The following is a 15,008-nucleotide window of genomic DNA, read 5'->3' as shown; positions in this document are numbered from 1 at the left end:
TGGAGACTTTTTATATTTCAATGGTCAACGATAATCTCCCATGCCTGAGTGGAAATTAACAATTTGTTTTTTACTAGCTACCTTTTTTTAATATGTCATCGTTTTTATTAAAGCAGATCTCTTTAATTTACATTTTTTGGCCGTTGTCAGCTAGCTTATTCTTTAAATGGTTTTTATTCGTATGAGGAGTTGCGGTTTTATCAATCGTATAATCAAAAAAAAAGGCGTCCAGTGGGCTTGGAAATAACGATAGATGACATTTCCCATATAATTTTACATATAAAATGACAGCGATCTTCATTTCATAGCCATCGCTGACGCCGTTTTTATTCGATCATAATGTTGTTTAGAGGAAAATAAGTATTCAATATAGGGATGAGCAAGAAATCGCAAACTGCGATTCAATCGCAGCGATTTTAAAATCGCAATCGCAACCTGTGGTTGGCTCTCATAGGAAACTGCGATTGCGATTTCTTCTATTTGCGAGTTTCAATTTAGGCAACCAGTATTACTGTAGTTGCGACTTGCGACTTTGTTGCGACTTGCGATTTTGTTGCGATTTGCAATTTTGAGGCGATTGTGATTTTGTAAACTGGGACCGTGATTTTCTGCGAGTTTGAATTTTTAGGAGTTGCGATATTGTTGCGAATGTAATTTTGTGGTCTATTGAAGCATTTTATAGTAAACTGCGATTGAATTTTCTCTCTGATATTATTTATTTATAGAGAAGGTATTATTTTCTAGGTCCACGATCAATAATATACCGGGTGTTTCTCAAGAGTGGTTCATCTCTATAACTTTTTAATTTTTTCTAATAAAAAAAACGAGATTTGGTATGTCAGTATATGACATAAATTAGGATTGATTGACGTTTTCAATTGTTTTCAGTCACTTCCTGTTTCGCCGGAAATGACTACAACTTTTGATTTTTAAATGACACCCTCGGTATTTTTTTACTTTATTCGATAAAAATGACACTCTGAATAGAATGGCATGCCATATGGCAACTTTTGACATTTGACATTTAAAAAAATCGTATTTTAAATTTCAATCTAGGAAATGTCTTGGAAATATAGGATCTCTATTGTTTGTCTATTGTTTTTCGCGTCTTGTCCTGGCCTGTTAAAATATGCCCAAGTCGTATTTTTAATCATATCTCGATTTTTTCAAATGAAACGAAGTTATGGCTCAATAGAATTTTTTTACGAATAATTTGATTTGGTAAATATTAAAATCACAATCACAGGTTCTTCAGGATTGGAATCACAGTTTTGCTCATCTCTAGTTCTAGCTAGATCGTTTTTTTTAATTAATATAATTAAAATTGATTAATTAGTTAATACCAAGAATTTCCTATTGATGCTAATGATTTGACAATAATTACTTAAGGCGTTATATTTAAAGGGCGTTGGGTATTCACATTTTCCGTTCGATCGTATTCGCCATATCGATTGGTTGTTGTGCTGTAAGTAATATAAATGGGGGAGCCTTAATTTTTATTGTATTTACAATAAAAATGACTTCATGTAATTTTTTATATTTTTTTTCTCCAATTTTGTTTATTTCTCAATACATAACAACTAACAACACCATAACAACAAGCTACCCATAATTCTATGCTTCCAGGAAGGAGTTGTCAGCCTAGTTTTTGGCGCTATATTTAAATAATTCTTACAGTAAAAAGAAGTAAAGTAGATGCGGCGTCATCAAAAGGGCATTATTATCGGTGCAGATTCGTTGCGATTGAAGCGTACGTGTCAACACATGTGCGTCGCTTGAACGGGTCATTACAATCGCATTACAGGCCGATTTGGGTTTTATCGGCCACGCGACCGGCACGCGTCTTGCAGACACATAACACCGTTCTGTCGTTGGCGGCAAATCCCTTCACATGCCCTCCGCCAAGTTCCGCCTATGCATAATAGAGAAAACGCGATCCGCTATCGGTTTGTGTGATTTTAAAATTACGATCGGGAATTTATAGTTGCAGATTATGTTCGGTTTGACTCGCGGTCAGGGGTACATATTAAATTACTTTTGCATCCAGATAGTGGCCCATCGCCTGCTAAATCCCCCACAGCAAGATCTTTCTAATCAAATTTTGTTTAAAATTGAGAGCTTGTTTATTCTGATAAATTTAATTCGTATGTAAAGCCCCACACAATGAAACCATTATTATATTAGTAGAATATTACTTGATATTGCTCTCACTTTTTTGTTTTTGACTTTCTAAAGCTACGTCTACACATAACGTTTTACCTGTCAGTCTTACCTGCTCAATCAGATCGTATCAAGGAAAACAGGATAGTTTTGTTTAACTCAATTCCCTCTAGAAAACTGAGGGGATCATTTTTTCAAAAAAGTCCTATGGGTATTTCGCCACTTGCACTGGAAGAAAATCTACAAAATTAAATAGTTATTTTTTTCTAAACACTGCTCCATTAATCGTACGAAGACCAGCTTGTCAGCAGTGATTTACTAATAAACAAATTTGCCCAACGGACAAAAAAATGCTTAACCCCGTAGTCGCAAGCAATTAGACACTAAGAAACAAAGAAAGAAACTATTTAAAATATATTCTTCAAGAACAATTTACGTACCTATATAAAAACGGTTGACGTTCTGTTAAAATAACATTATTGCAAGTTAAACTCAAAATTAACAATTACTGCCTGATGACAATTACTGTTATGTTGTCTTATGTTTATTTATGTTATGTTTATTAAAATCAAAAAAGCGATAACCATACATTACTAACCCCTACAGATGCCTGAGCAATACATTTATTTTTATTAGACTGTATTAAAAAAGCCTCTTTTATTTTTCGTTTTGTCGCTTCTTTCATAATAATTTTTGTGTTGTGTCCTGTGCTCCTTGAATTCTGACAAATTTTAGATTTGCGAAAATCTTCCTTTCTTAAATAATCAATTTTCTTTAATTCGAACATTTAAGGGTTTGGATGTTTTACCAATATAAAATTTATCATATTTACATGGTATATTTGGGGATTATTCAGTTACACTAAAAAAATAAAGTAAATTTACAAAAAGTAATAAGTGGATATATTATAGCATCTTATAGTAAAAGTTTAATATTTTTGCGTAAAATAATTTTATTACAATTTACAAGCTAGATACATAAACACATATTGCGTTTCTTGGTATCCTGGCGCATTCGGCAGACTATGAAAACATTCAAAATGGGCTTCGGAGAAAGCTCTTTAATAATTTCCCAGCGCATTCGCCAGATTACCAATACGGAATCAATAAGGGAATTACTAATTTTTATAAGTATGTTTGTGCAATAACTTAAAAATGTTTATTCTTAAGTATTATAGAGACTTAAGCTCGATATATTGGACTGTATATATTGCCCCTAAACTTATACAAAATTAATTATAAGTTACAGGTTATATTTAATAAAAAAAAATTATATGTATACATTTTATATGATTCATAATGCTTCCTTTAAATCTTTCATTCTATTCCTCACTGCAACTAAGTCTCCCAGCAGACTCTTAATAGTATTTGGAGCTAGTTTTAGTGATTCTGTTTTCTCATTTATAGACAGATTTAGTAAACCACATCCAGTCTCTTTAATGAAATTCCCAGAGACATCCTCTAGATTATTTACTAGAACAATATAATAAGTTAAAATCATACAGAGTTTTTTACTCAATATAATTCATACTTTTCAGTGACCTGGACTTAAAATAATCTGTTAAATTACCACTTTGTTCATCGTAAACTCTTTTGATTGATATACTATGTTCTCTTAGCAATCCCTAGCTGCTGTAGTTTCAGATTGGAGGCACTGCTTTCTAATTAAACCGTGTTGCAGCAGATATAATGTAAGTTAAACAAGCTATGCAAGCTTTTAAGTTGATATCCGTATCTAAAAGATATCTCTAAATACGTTTGATTTTCGAGTTGTATAAAACAACAGCCATACCTAATTTGGAATCAGCAAAAAGTTTTTCAACTTTCTCAATCTAAAATATATGAATTATTGGATATGATATTGCACCTACAAGAACACTTTTTACCTGCAAGGGTGGATTTATAATGCCCTGCACTACTATTTGGCCTAGAAGTTTTAATTTAATTGAAGACAAGCGAGATAGTGTATAAATTTCTGCTAGAATCCAGTCTGGACAGTAAGCATCGCCATTGAAACGAAATTTCTACAAAATCTAATTTTATTTCGATTCTAAACATTGATTTAATAATTACCATTTTAGTTTATAAATTCACTAACAATTCTTATTTATTTTGTAAGTAACCTCAAACACAGAATATCTAGCTACGCAACAGAAGCCTCCTTAAACGTATAAAATTGTAGAAAGGAAAAGGAGACAGACTTTAAAAGCCTGTCTCCAAATCAGATATTTTGGTGCGGTAGTTTGGCTACTACATAACAGAGGGCGATAAATTCAAGAGAATTTTGTGCGGCGATGCCAATGTTAATTTATATTGTAATAATTCCAGATAAAACCATTCCTTAGTATGTATTTTTAACGATCACTCAAATTATTAAAAGAGATCAGAGCTTTTTTTCTATGCTTTTACCGTTGGATATGCGACAAGCTAGAGACTTAAAATTTAAAACATCAAACATATTAATTATACATTTTAAAAACATAATTTCAGACAAGAAACCTGAAAAATGTGAATAACATTTGTATATTAAAATATAGGTATTTTTGAATTTACATATAATATATTAAATAAAAATGCACATCGTTTAAAATAAAAAAAAGTTTATTTAGAGTAATTTTCATACAGTTTTAAAAATTACTATGCAATAATAATAATAATAATTTTGACTGCTGTTAATATAATTTATTTTCGTTCATTTGATATTAACTATTAAAAAAAACAATTTTTTTCAGTTTTCCATTCTTATTTACGTTTTAAGTAGATATATTATAGTCCAAGAAAATAAGCCTTTAAATACGAAGTTTTGGGAAAAACTTGAATTTTTTATATAAGTTACTTTTAAAGATGTAAAAACGGAGAGTGAATTTTTTTTTAATTCACCCCCGAGAAGGTGTGAAATAAATAAATAAAATTATTTTTTTGAAATTTCAGAGAAACGGTATAAGGATTAGAAAAAAAAGTTCAAATGAGAGTTGTAGAGCGTTCAATTTTACATAGGTCTCTATACTTTTTTTGCTCAGATCAAAATTAACCAAGATAAGGTGGCTAGAAACTAAGGGATGATAGTAAAAATTAAAAAAAAATGGCAAGTAACTGAAAAATCCATATATTTAACATTTTTATTCAATTTGTTTGGAAAAATATAAATTTCAATTAAGATTTTTTTAAATTCACCCTGAGAAGGGGTGTAAAAATATAAAGTGTTTCTTTTTCAAATTTCAGAGAAACGGTAAGGACTTTGAAAAAAATGTTTCCATAAAAGTTGTCTCCTAGCTTTTAACCACCCTATTGGGTGTATAATTACATCTTGTATAATTTTGATTTGAGCAAAAATAGTATAGAGACCATTTTTATATAAAATTGAAGGCTCTACAACTCTTATTTGAATTTTTTTTCTAGTCCTTACCGTTTCTCCGAAATTTCAAAAAAATAATTTTATTTATTTATTTCACCCCTTCTCGGGGGTGAATTTAAAAAAAAATCTTTCACAATTCGTTTTTAGATCTTCTAAAGTACTTATAGAAAAAATTAAGTTTTTCCTAAAACTTCGTATTTGAATTGAAGGCCTATTTTCTTGGACTATATACTTAATGTTCGTTTATAAGTCCAAATTTAAAAGTTTATTGAACTTGAATATAGAATTTTTCAATAGTACCGACATAAAATTTAGATCTTGTAGTTGGATATAATAATTTTCACTATATAATAAATATTTTATCTCTATGAATGTGATATGTATTGTTGCGAGCCGGTGTGGACTCGACCTAACCTCACAATATGGCCCGCCCTCGGATGATCTTAACATCGCACAGACACCGCAATTATTCATTCGTTCGAGAAGAATCGAGACCCACTAGAATGGACTCGTACATACGAGAACATTCGAAAACCTTCTCTATGCGCCTAACGATCTTTGGACTATTCTAGATTTCTTTTACCTGTCGGTATAAAAGCCGGCGGCAGTGGCCTAGAGAGGGCAGTTATAAATATACAGTTGACGCTAAAATTCAAAATAAATTCTTAGTTATAAATCGTTTGTAAATAGTTCTATAAGTCTTTTTTATCGTTATTATTTTTGTTCATTAGTGTTAAATAAATAGTGTTTAAATAAATTGTGACTTTCTATCCACACGGAACCGACGAAAAACGTAACAATTGGTGTCAAGTGTGGCGTGTGTGATAGACTAGAAGAATAAAAGACTGACCATGGCTCTGAAAAAATTGTTGAAAAGACTTGAAAGTGTCGAACTGAAATGCATATTGGAAGAGAGAGAGTGCGAGACAGATGGAAAGAAAAGCATTTTTGCAAGCTAGACTGAGACGTTTTGGTGGAGGAAGGTGAGGATCCTGACACATTTTACTTCGAGCTGGAAGGTGACCTTGACTCGTCATTGAAAAATTTACAAGACAATTTAAACGACAACTTGAACAATTTGAATAGTAAAATGATAAACTTGGAAGGAATTTGAATGATAAAATGACAGAATTCTCAAAAATTAGACGACAACTTGAACAATTTGAATAGTAAAATAATTGACTTGGAAGTTAATTTAGAAGAAAAAATCAGTGATAAAATTAATATTTTGGAAGATAAGATCGCAGAAAATTCTAAGAACATACAGGCCAGCTTTAATAATAAAATACTTAATTTAGAAGAAAAGATAACAGAAAATTCAGGGAATTAGAAGAAAAGATTATAGAGAGAATTCTGCGGGCTACAAGACAAAATAACACAAATTGAGGACGATGTAAATAAAAAATCGAAATTTTAAAACAAAAGAAATAGAAAAGGCCAATTCACCAAAATGTCAAGAAACATCGGAGCACCGAAACTAGTCGAAAATAAGTATATCTCAAAGTCAGTTATTAAGCCTCCACAGTTTGACGGAAAAACCGCTTGGGCCAATTATTTTTGCCAGTTTGAGGCCGCTGCGAGCGAACGGATGGACAATCGCTGAAAAGGCTACCGCTTTGACTGTCGCACTGCGAGAGATGCGACTGATATTCTGCAGACATTGTCACCATCGGAACAGGGAGATTATCAGCAATTGGTACGACATTTAGAAATGAGGTACGGCCAAGCTCATTTTGGAACATGTCTATCATTCCCAGCTAAAAATCGCATTCAAAAGTCAAATGAGTCTCTGCAGGGTTTGAAGCCGACGTAGCCAGCCTCGTTCGCCTTGCGTACCCTGCTACGCCCGAGAATGTTATGGAGCGGTTGGCAGTACAGGCATTCTCCGACGGCTTACGTGACAACGAGACAAGACAAGCACTTCTCCTAGCCACCCAACGCACGCGGTGGATGCTTTAGCACGTGCCCTAGAATTTGAGGCCGCGAAACAAAGTTCTCGGTCTCTAGTGAGAGCTGCACGGGCGGTCAACCAATGTTCCGACGAATCCGTGGAAAGTATTGTACGGAAAGTCATGGAGGAGTACATGGGCAAGAAAGGACCGACTTGTTGCTGGAATTGCGGCCAGGCAGGACGTAAGAAGTCACTGTAAAGAAAAGTACGTGGACCCGGTTTCGCCAAGTGTCGAATCAAAGGGACACATATCCGGGCAGTACCCAACAGGTTCCCAACGAAAACTGCTCAAGTCGCATCGCTACTGCAACACAAGTTCAACAGCATTTTTGTGGATGGTTTCGTGGATGGAGAGTTACGGACCATGCTTTTGGATACGGGTGCGACCAAAACGATCATCAGGCCGGATATCCTTAAAACATCAAAAAGGATTAAAACAACACAATGGCGACTACGTACAGCTACAGAGCTCCGCTCTCATCCATGGAGAGTAGATCTTAATTTTGTTATCGGAAGCACCTGTTTTAATCATCGAGTGTTAATGTAGCAGACATCGAAGATGAACTTATTCTCGGAATGGACATCATGACCACTAGAGGTTTTGAGCTAAACCTCAAACAAGGAATTTTGAAAATAAATGAAGAAGAAGTGGTTCTGCATCGAAAATGTGAGGAGACGCTTCGCGTGGTGGTAGCAGGAGATGTTTCGATCCCTGAAAGGTTGCCTGGAAGGTAAAATGAATAATGGGAGTATTATTCTGTTGGAACCAAGGAACCATGACAGCGAAATCGGACGAGGGGTCGCTGTTGGAAAAGCCCTGCTACGAGCGAAGAAGACTGTACCGGTGAGAGTAATGAACACGAATTATTATTCTGTATCCTTGAAGAAGGGAACCCTGTTATGGTACTGTTGTTCGGTCTCAGTCATTCGAAGCGTGGAAGCCTCCAAGTTTCGACTTCAAAAATTCGGACAAAATGGTGAAGGAGTTAGTAAACGTTAAAGTTATCTCCCGAAAATAGTAGAAAAATTGAGAAACCTAATAATCAAGTATCAAGACGTGTTTGATAAAGGAGAAGCAGGAGATAGAGTCGTACCAATTTAGTACAACATAAAATTGACACCGGCGGAGATGCACGACCAATCAAACAAAATCCGAAAGACTTCCGCTCGCCAAACGTGAAGAAGCTGACAAAATCCTTCGAAATGAAAGAAGAGGGTGTCATCGAACCATCTAACAGCCCGTGGACATCGCCGGTAGTACTAGTAAGAAGAAGAAAGACGGTACCACCAGGTTCTGTGTTGATTATCGGCAGCTCAATAATGTTACCAAGAAGGATAGCTATCCCTGCCGAGGATAGACGATACTCTAGACACGCTGGCGGGGTCAACGATATTCTCTACGTTAGATCTGAAGAGTGGATATTGGCAAGTCGACATGGCGCCGAAAGACAGAGAAGACAGCGTTCTCGGTGGGCTCCGGACTGTGGCAATTTACCGTCATGCCTTTTGGATTGTGCAACGCGCCAGCTACCTTTGAGAGACTAATGGAGTCTGTGTTAAAGGGACTATCCTGGACTACCTGTTTAGTGTACCTGGATGACATCATAGTGGTTGGGAAATCCTTTGACCATCATCTGAAGAATTTGGAAGAAGTTTTCAAGCGACTAGGGAGTTCTGGTTTGAAACTTAGCCCCAAGAAATGTCATCTGTGTCAAGAAAAGGTACACTACTTGGGCCATGTAGTCTCCTCCCAAGGAGTTGCGGTAGATCCACAGAAGATCAAGACAGTGGAAGAGTGGCCGATACCTAAAGATAAACATGAACTACGAAGCTTTTTGGGACTATGCACATACTATCGACGCTATGTACAGGGTTTCGCCACCATCGCAAAACCATTGACCAGACTTACGAAGGCGAGGCGTTTCTCTTGGGACTCAGATTCTGACGAGGCATTCCGAAAGGTTGAAGAGGCCCTGACTAGTGCGCCCATGCTTAGCTACCCTCTTGGCAGCAGAAACTTTATATTGGATACCGACGCTAGCAATGTTGCATTAGGCGCTGTTCTGTCTCAGATCCAGGATGGTCAAGAAAAAGTAATTGGTTATTTTAGTAAGACCTTGTCAAAACCGGAAAGGAACTACTGTGTAACCAGACGAAGAATTACTAGCAGTAGTTAAAGCAGTGGAACACTTCTACAAGTATCTCTCTGGAAGAAAGTTCTTGTTAAGAACAGACCATGCTGCTTTGGAAATGGCTGTTGCAGTTTAAGAATCCTGAAGGGCATGTAGCTAGATGGATTGAACGATTACAAGAATTTGACTTCGACACAGAACATCGAGCTGGGGCAATCCATCAGAAATGCCGACGCACTTTCCAGAAGACCTTGCGCTAAGGACTGTAAGCATTGTTCCCGAGCAGAAGAGAAAGAGTGAAACTCCTAAGAACAACTGTGGTTAATGATAGTTGGCAACCCGAAGATCTTGCAAATGACCAAACCAGTGACCCAGAATTAGGTTTAGTAATTAACTGGAAAAACACAGGCCAAGAGACCAACGTGGAAGAAGTTTGCAGATATTCGCCGAACGTAAAGAATCGTACTGGGCCCAGTGGAATTCCTTGGTAATAGATAACGGACTACTTCGCCGTGTGATCGAGAGACCGGAGGGACAAGAAGAGAGAAGGCAGATCGTCATTCAAAGAAGAGGGGTCCCAGAAGTCTTGGAGGAAGTTCACAATGGAACCAGCGGAGGACATCTTGGTGTTACCAAGACACTTGGCAAGCTGCGTGAACGGTTCTACTAGGTGAACTGCAAAGAAGATGTGAGGGGTCTGGTGTAGAAATGTGACATTTGCGCAGCCATTAATGGGCCACAAAAGCGCGGTAAAGCCCCTATGCGCCAGTACAATGTTGGTAGTCCCTTCGAACAGTAGCGATCGACGTGGCTGGTCGCTTTCCCGGAGACGAACGATGGCAACAAATACATTGTAGTAGTAATGGATTACTTCAGCAAATGGGTCGAGGCCTACGCGTTGCCAAATCAAGAAGCGTCCACGATTGCTGATGTCCTTGTTAAAGAATGGATCTGCAGGTTTGGTGTTCCCATGGAGCTTCATTCAGATCAGGGAAGAAACTTTGAGTCCAATCTGTTCCAAGGCGTCTGTGAAGTCCTGAACATCCACAAGACCAGGACGACTGCTCTACATCCACAATCCGATGGGATGGTTGAACGCATGAACAGAACTATCAACCGTTATCTGGCCAAAGTAGTCTCTGACCACCAAAGAGACTGGGACAAATTTCTTCACCTGTTCCTGTTGGCCTACCGTTTCATCCGTCCAGAATCTACAGGGCAAACTCAGCCAGCATCGTTATGGGACGGGAAGTGCGCCTACCCTGTGATCTGAAATTTGGTTGTCGACCGGGAGAAGAAGTCGCCGGAGAAGATTATGTCCACACTACGTCAAGGATGGACGACATTCATCAGAGAGTCCGCCTAAATATTCAAAGTGCTAGTGACCGAATGAAGGAACACTACGACATTCAAGCTGAGCATGGAGGATACCAACCAGGGAAGTTGGTGTGGCTATATAACCCGCAGAGAACGTCGTGGGTTATCTCCAGCTACAATCCTCGTGGGAAGGGCCATACGAAGTCATGGATAAATTAATGACGTCGTATACCGTATCAGAAAAATTGCCAAAAGGAAAACCGAGGTAGTCCATTTCAACCGTTTGAGCTACCAAGGCGAAATAGAAGATCGTGCTGGGACCGTGAGAACCTGCAGCTTTGATCCCCCTGATTCGGAGATGTCCTTTGACGATTTCATGGCCCGATACAACAGCAGTGAGAAGGTTCGCTATGGTGCTTAACCAAAGAAGATCATCGAGACCTCTTTTCCGTGCCTCCTGATTATTCGCTCGCTCATTGTGGCTCGAGATTTGCGGATGTCCAAAGGAATCGCTGCGACGTTCAATGAAAGTTTGGGCGTGTCCCGGAGAACTACGCCGACAGGATCCAGCGGTTGGAAGCGTCTTGAGGCTAACCGACAATGCACATGGTCAAGCAAGGCACATCTTCTACCTGGTCACCAAGGAATGGTCCCCGAGTAAGCCGACTTATCTCAATCTATGGAAGACCCTGATTGAACTGAGAGAAGCCCTGCTAAACAACAACATTGCACGATTAGCCATTCCGAAGCTGGCGTGTGGACTCGATGGTTTGAGTTGGCGTACAATCCGGAACATGATTGAAGTCTTGTTCAGATTTACGGGAATCGAGATCCTCGTTTGCTGCTACAACCCAAAGCTGAGATCGGGAGAAAAAACTGTAGACTGCTATTTCTACCAGACTTCGCAATGTACCAGGGGGCCAGCTTTGCAAATACCTTCATTCACCGTATACATCTCGGGACGAGCATGTGCCTAAGAAGGGGGCAGTGTTGCGAGCCGGTGTGGACTCGACCTAACCTCACAATATGGCCCGCCCTCGGATGACCTTAACATCGCACAGACACCGCAATGATTCATTCGTTCGAGGAAGAATCGAGACCCACTAGAATGGACTCGTACATGCGAGAACATTCGAAAACCTTCTTTATGCGCCTAACGATCTTTGGACTATTCTAGATTTCTTTTACCTGTCGGTATAAAAGCCGGCGGCAGTGACCTAGAGAGGGCAGTTATAAATATACAGTTGACGCTAAAATTCAAAATAAATTCTTAGTTATAAATCGTTTGTAAATAGTTCTATAAGTCTTTTATCGTTATTATTTTTGTTCATTAGTGTTAAATAAATAGTGTTTAAATAAATTGTGACTTTCTATCCACACGGAACCGACGAAAAACGTAACAGTATTATGTATGATTTAATATACATTCGAATTAACTCCGTTAATGAAGTTTTATTTAGTAGATATTTATTAATTTGTCAAGCTAGGAATAGAAGGTAATAATAATTTTGAAGTTTTAAAAGCAATCAAATGAACTGCCACATTTAAACGATATGAAGCAAATTTGAGATAATTAAGCTGGATACCTAGCAATTTCCAGATTTTTTTTAGAATAATGGAGGGCAACTTTTGTATTGTCAGCTACCGAATTTGTCGGCGTTTCACAAAGGTTTAATGCGACAGGGCCGGCGCCGGCGTCTATAGCGTGATTCTCTAAAACGAGCGGTAAAATAATAATATAATAGTTTTATCAACGCATAATTTTTAAGCATTTCGGAAATATGCCAACACAGAGTTCTCTTTCGAGGGCAAAAAATGACGTTTTCAGATAGGTACACTGATTTTAAATTTGGAATATTATTTATTAGTTCTAACAAAGTCTAAGTTAATGTAAAGCTTACTAAATTATTTTTTAAAGTCTGATCGGTGTAGGAGAGGGGGGTAATTACCCCTTTCACCCCTCCCCTAAAACCGCGCCTGCTGCTCTACTTGTTTTTGATTTTATCTCCAAAATTTCATTTGGACTGACTGGGGTTAGGTAAATTGTTCGTAAATTGCTTGATGTATTACTTGTGTATTTAGTTAGATCTAAGTTTTTTAACAGATGCGGTATGGTTGATATAAAAAATGTAATAAACATATAATAAATAATTTAATTAGTATTTTTTTATCAATACGATAATGAAAGGAAGCCGATAAAAATAGAAAAAGAACGACAGAGATTCGGGAAAACATGAATAATTTCAAGATTTTGTTGGTTTTCAGTCAATATGATTATTTTATTATCAGAATACCATTATTACTATTAATAAAAAGCTTAGGTTATATAATTTCTTTAGAAAAATATTTTAAATTTAATATTTAGAAATTTTTATTACGCAAAGTTTTACTTAAATTTTAACCTTAACTTAGATTCTAATATAATACATTCGAGAGTTCATGAGTAATTAGGTAATTACTACATTAAAGTAGTGTAGGTATACGAAATATGTTCTGATAAAGGCTTGCAAAATTATAATAGGTTTATTTTGTTTTAAAATTTTAATATTTATTTGGAATAATAGATCCTTATAGTTGTTATTAAAGACCTGTGTTATTGATTTTTTAATTGATCTTTACTCTAAAATAAAATAATAAATAATATAACAGCATAATAGTAATATATCACAAAATATATAAACTCAGCACTAAACAAAATTTGGAAAATATTTTATCTATTTAATGGCACAAAAATTACCTATCTTTTAATCTTGGTGCAATGCTGAAAAGGTGAAACCCGGCCCTGAAGAGAGATCTAGAAGAGTTTCTAGGTTTAATCTTTATTTCATTTCCAATTTTGAGTTTAATTCACGTGTGTCTATCCTCACTTTTAATTTCGGGTTTTTATTTCGTTTTATTATTGTTTATTGTTATTCCTTATTGGTTATTGTTGTTCATTATTGTTTATTGTTGTTCATTATTCTTAAGTTTGAGAGATGGCTGGTAATAAGTGTGCATATTTTAATTGCGGGGCAACTGCGAGAAAAGACTTTGTTAAACTCTTCAGATTTCCTAAAGATGAAAAACGATATTTGAAATGGATTGAAAATAGTGGTATGTATAGGTACAAAATCTAGTTGCTAGGTACATAAAATTATTACAAGTATATATTATTGTAATTGTAATTTTATGTAAAATGAGTTAAGTTTTCTTAAAAATCATTGTAATAGCGATTAGTTCCTCATAAAATATTTTTTTAAATTTTCAAATAATAATGATCATAATATATAATGAATACATATGCCTATATAGAAGGGTCATAATTAGAAAAACGCATTCATATAGTATATGAAATACAACCTCTGAGATAACGGAAAACAGCAAAGTTTAAATAATATAAAAAATTGGAATACCTATATCATATCATAAAACAATTTCTTTGATTATATTTGATTACATACAATTCGATACGATATATTACATAGAAAGTGAAATGAAAAAGATTGAAGTATTATTTAACACTTTTTTATTAGGCTAAGCGCAATTTTTAGTCGGCCGACTATTTAGTTACAAATTTGTAACCAATGGACCCGCGCTCACATGCAACCAAATAATCGGTCTATCGGCTCCATAAGAATGTTAATTTATTTTTCACTGCCGACTAAAAATTGCATGTCAGCGCGTAACCTAAAATAAAGCTAAAATCTTCACATAAAATAATGAAATTAAACGGGTACAGAAAGTTTCAGAATCAACTACGCAAAATAACACGCAGCCTATTGTCTCTATGCGCTGATTCCCTTCGCGCGGCGCGTCACTCATCGTTCTAGTAATCTGTGGTTCAGGGTCAGATCGTTTGACGACGGCCGACGGGCGACGGCATGGATGAACTGCCTACGTTTGGATAAACAGGCCGGACGTAGTAGACTACTATACTGGCAAGCTACGTTGGAATCACATTTTACAAGGCCTATTCTTTAAACATTTTAAAAATAAAAAGCATTTTATTTTTTATTATTATTTAAATATTTGTTCTTGGTTCTTGTTCTCTTTGAGATTGTTGTTTTATATTATTAGCAATATTTCTATAAAAAAAAAAAATTTTTATTTTATTT

The 15,008-nt window shown here is 36.1% G+C and overlaps 1 protein-coding gene across 1 annotated transcript; it reads right to left on the bottom strand.

The window, feature by feature from the left end:
- Window positions 1-3,363: 3,363 nt before the first annotated feature.
- On the bottom strand, window positions 3,364-4,290 carry LOC115878020 (COMM domain-containing protein 4-like). Its single transcript, XM_030894376.1, has 6 exons — window positions 4,233-4,290; window positions 4,046-4,183; window positions 3,952-3,991; window positions 3,831-3,894; window positions 3,691-3,773; window positions 3,364-3,632 (listed from the first exon to the last, which is right to left on the bottom strand). The coding sequence occupies exons 1-6, from the start codon at window positions 4,233-4,235 to the stop codon at window positions 3,454-3,456; spliced, it is 507 nt and encodes a 168-aa protein (XP_030750236.1). The 5' UTR covers window positions 4,236-4,290; the 3' UTR covers window positions 3,364-3,453.
- Between the last annotated feature and the right edge of the window lie 10,718 nt (window positions 4,291-15,008).

This window comes from Sitophilus oryzae, unplaced genomic scaffold (genome assembly GCF_002938485.1).
Source record: "Sitophilus oryzae breed Bouriz unplaced genomic scaffold, Soryzae_2.0 scaffold_149_pilon_pilon, whole genome shotgun sequence".
Taxonomy (NCBI): domain Eukaryota; kingdom Metazoa; phylum Arthropoda; class Insecta; order Coleoptera; family Curculionidae; genus Sitophilus; species Sitophilus oryzae.
Note: the sequence above shows the minus strand (reverse complement) of the source record. Positions and strands in the feature narration are given on the sequence as shown.

What these genes read in the sequence shown, in the direction of transcription:
- LOC115878020 (XM_030894376.1), bottom strand. An exon ending in TTTTGCTGATTCCAAATTAG is followed by an intron (nt 3,895 to 3,951) that starts GTATGGCTGTTG and finishes GATATCTTTTAG; the next exon opens with ATACGGATATCAACTTAAAA. An exon ending in TAAGTCCAGGTCACTGAAAA is followed by an intron (nt 3,633 to 3,690) that starts GTATGAATTATA and finishes ATATTGTTCTAG; the next exon opens with TAAATAATCTAGAGGATGTC.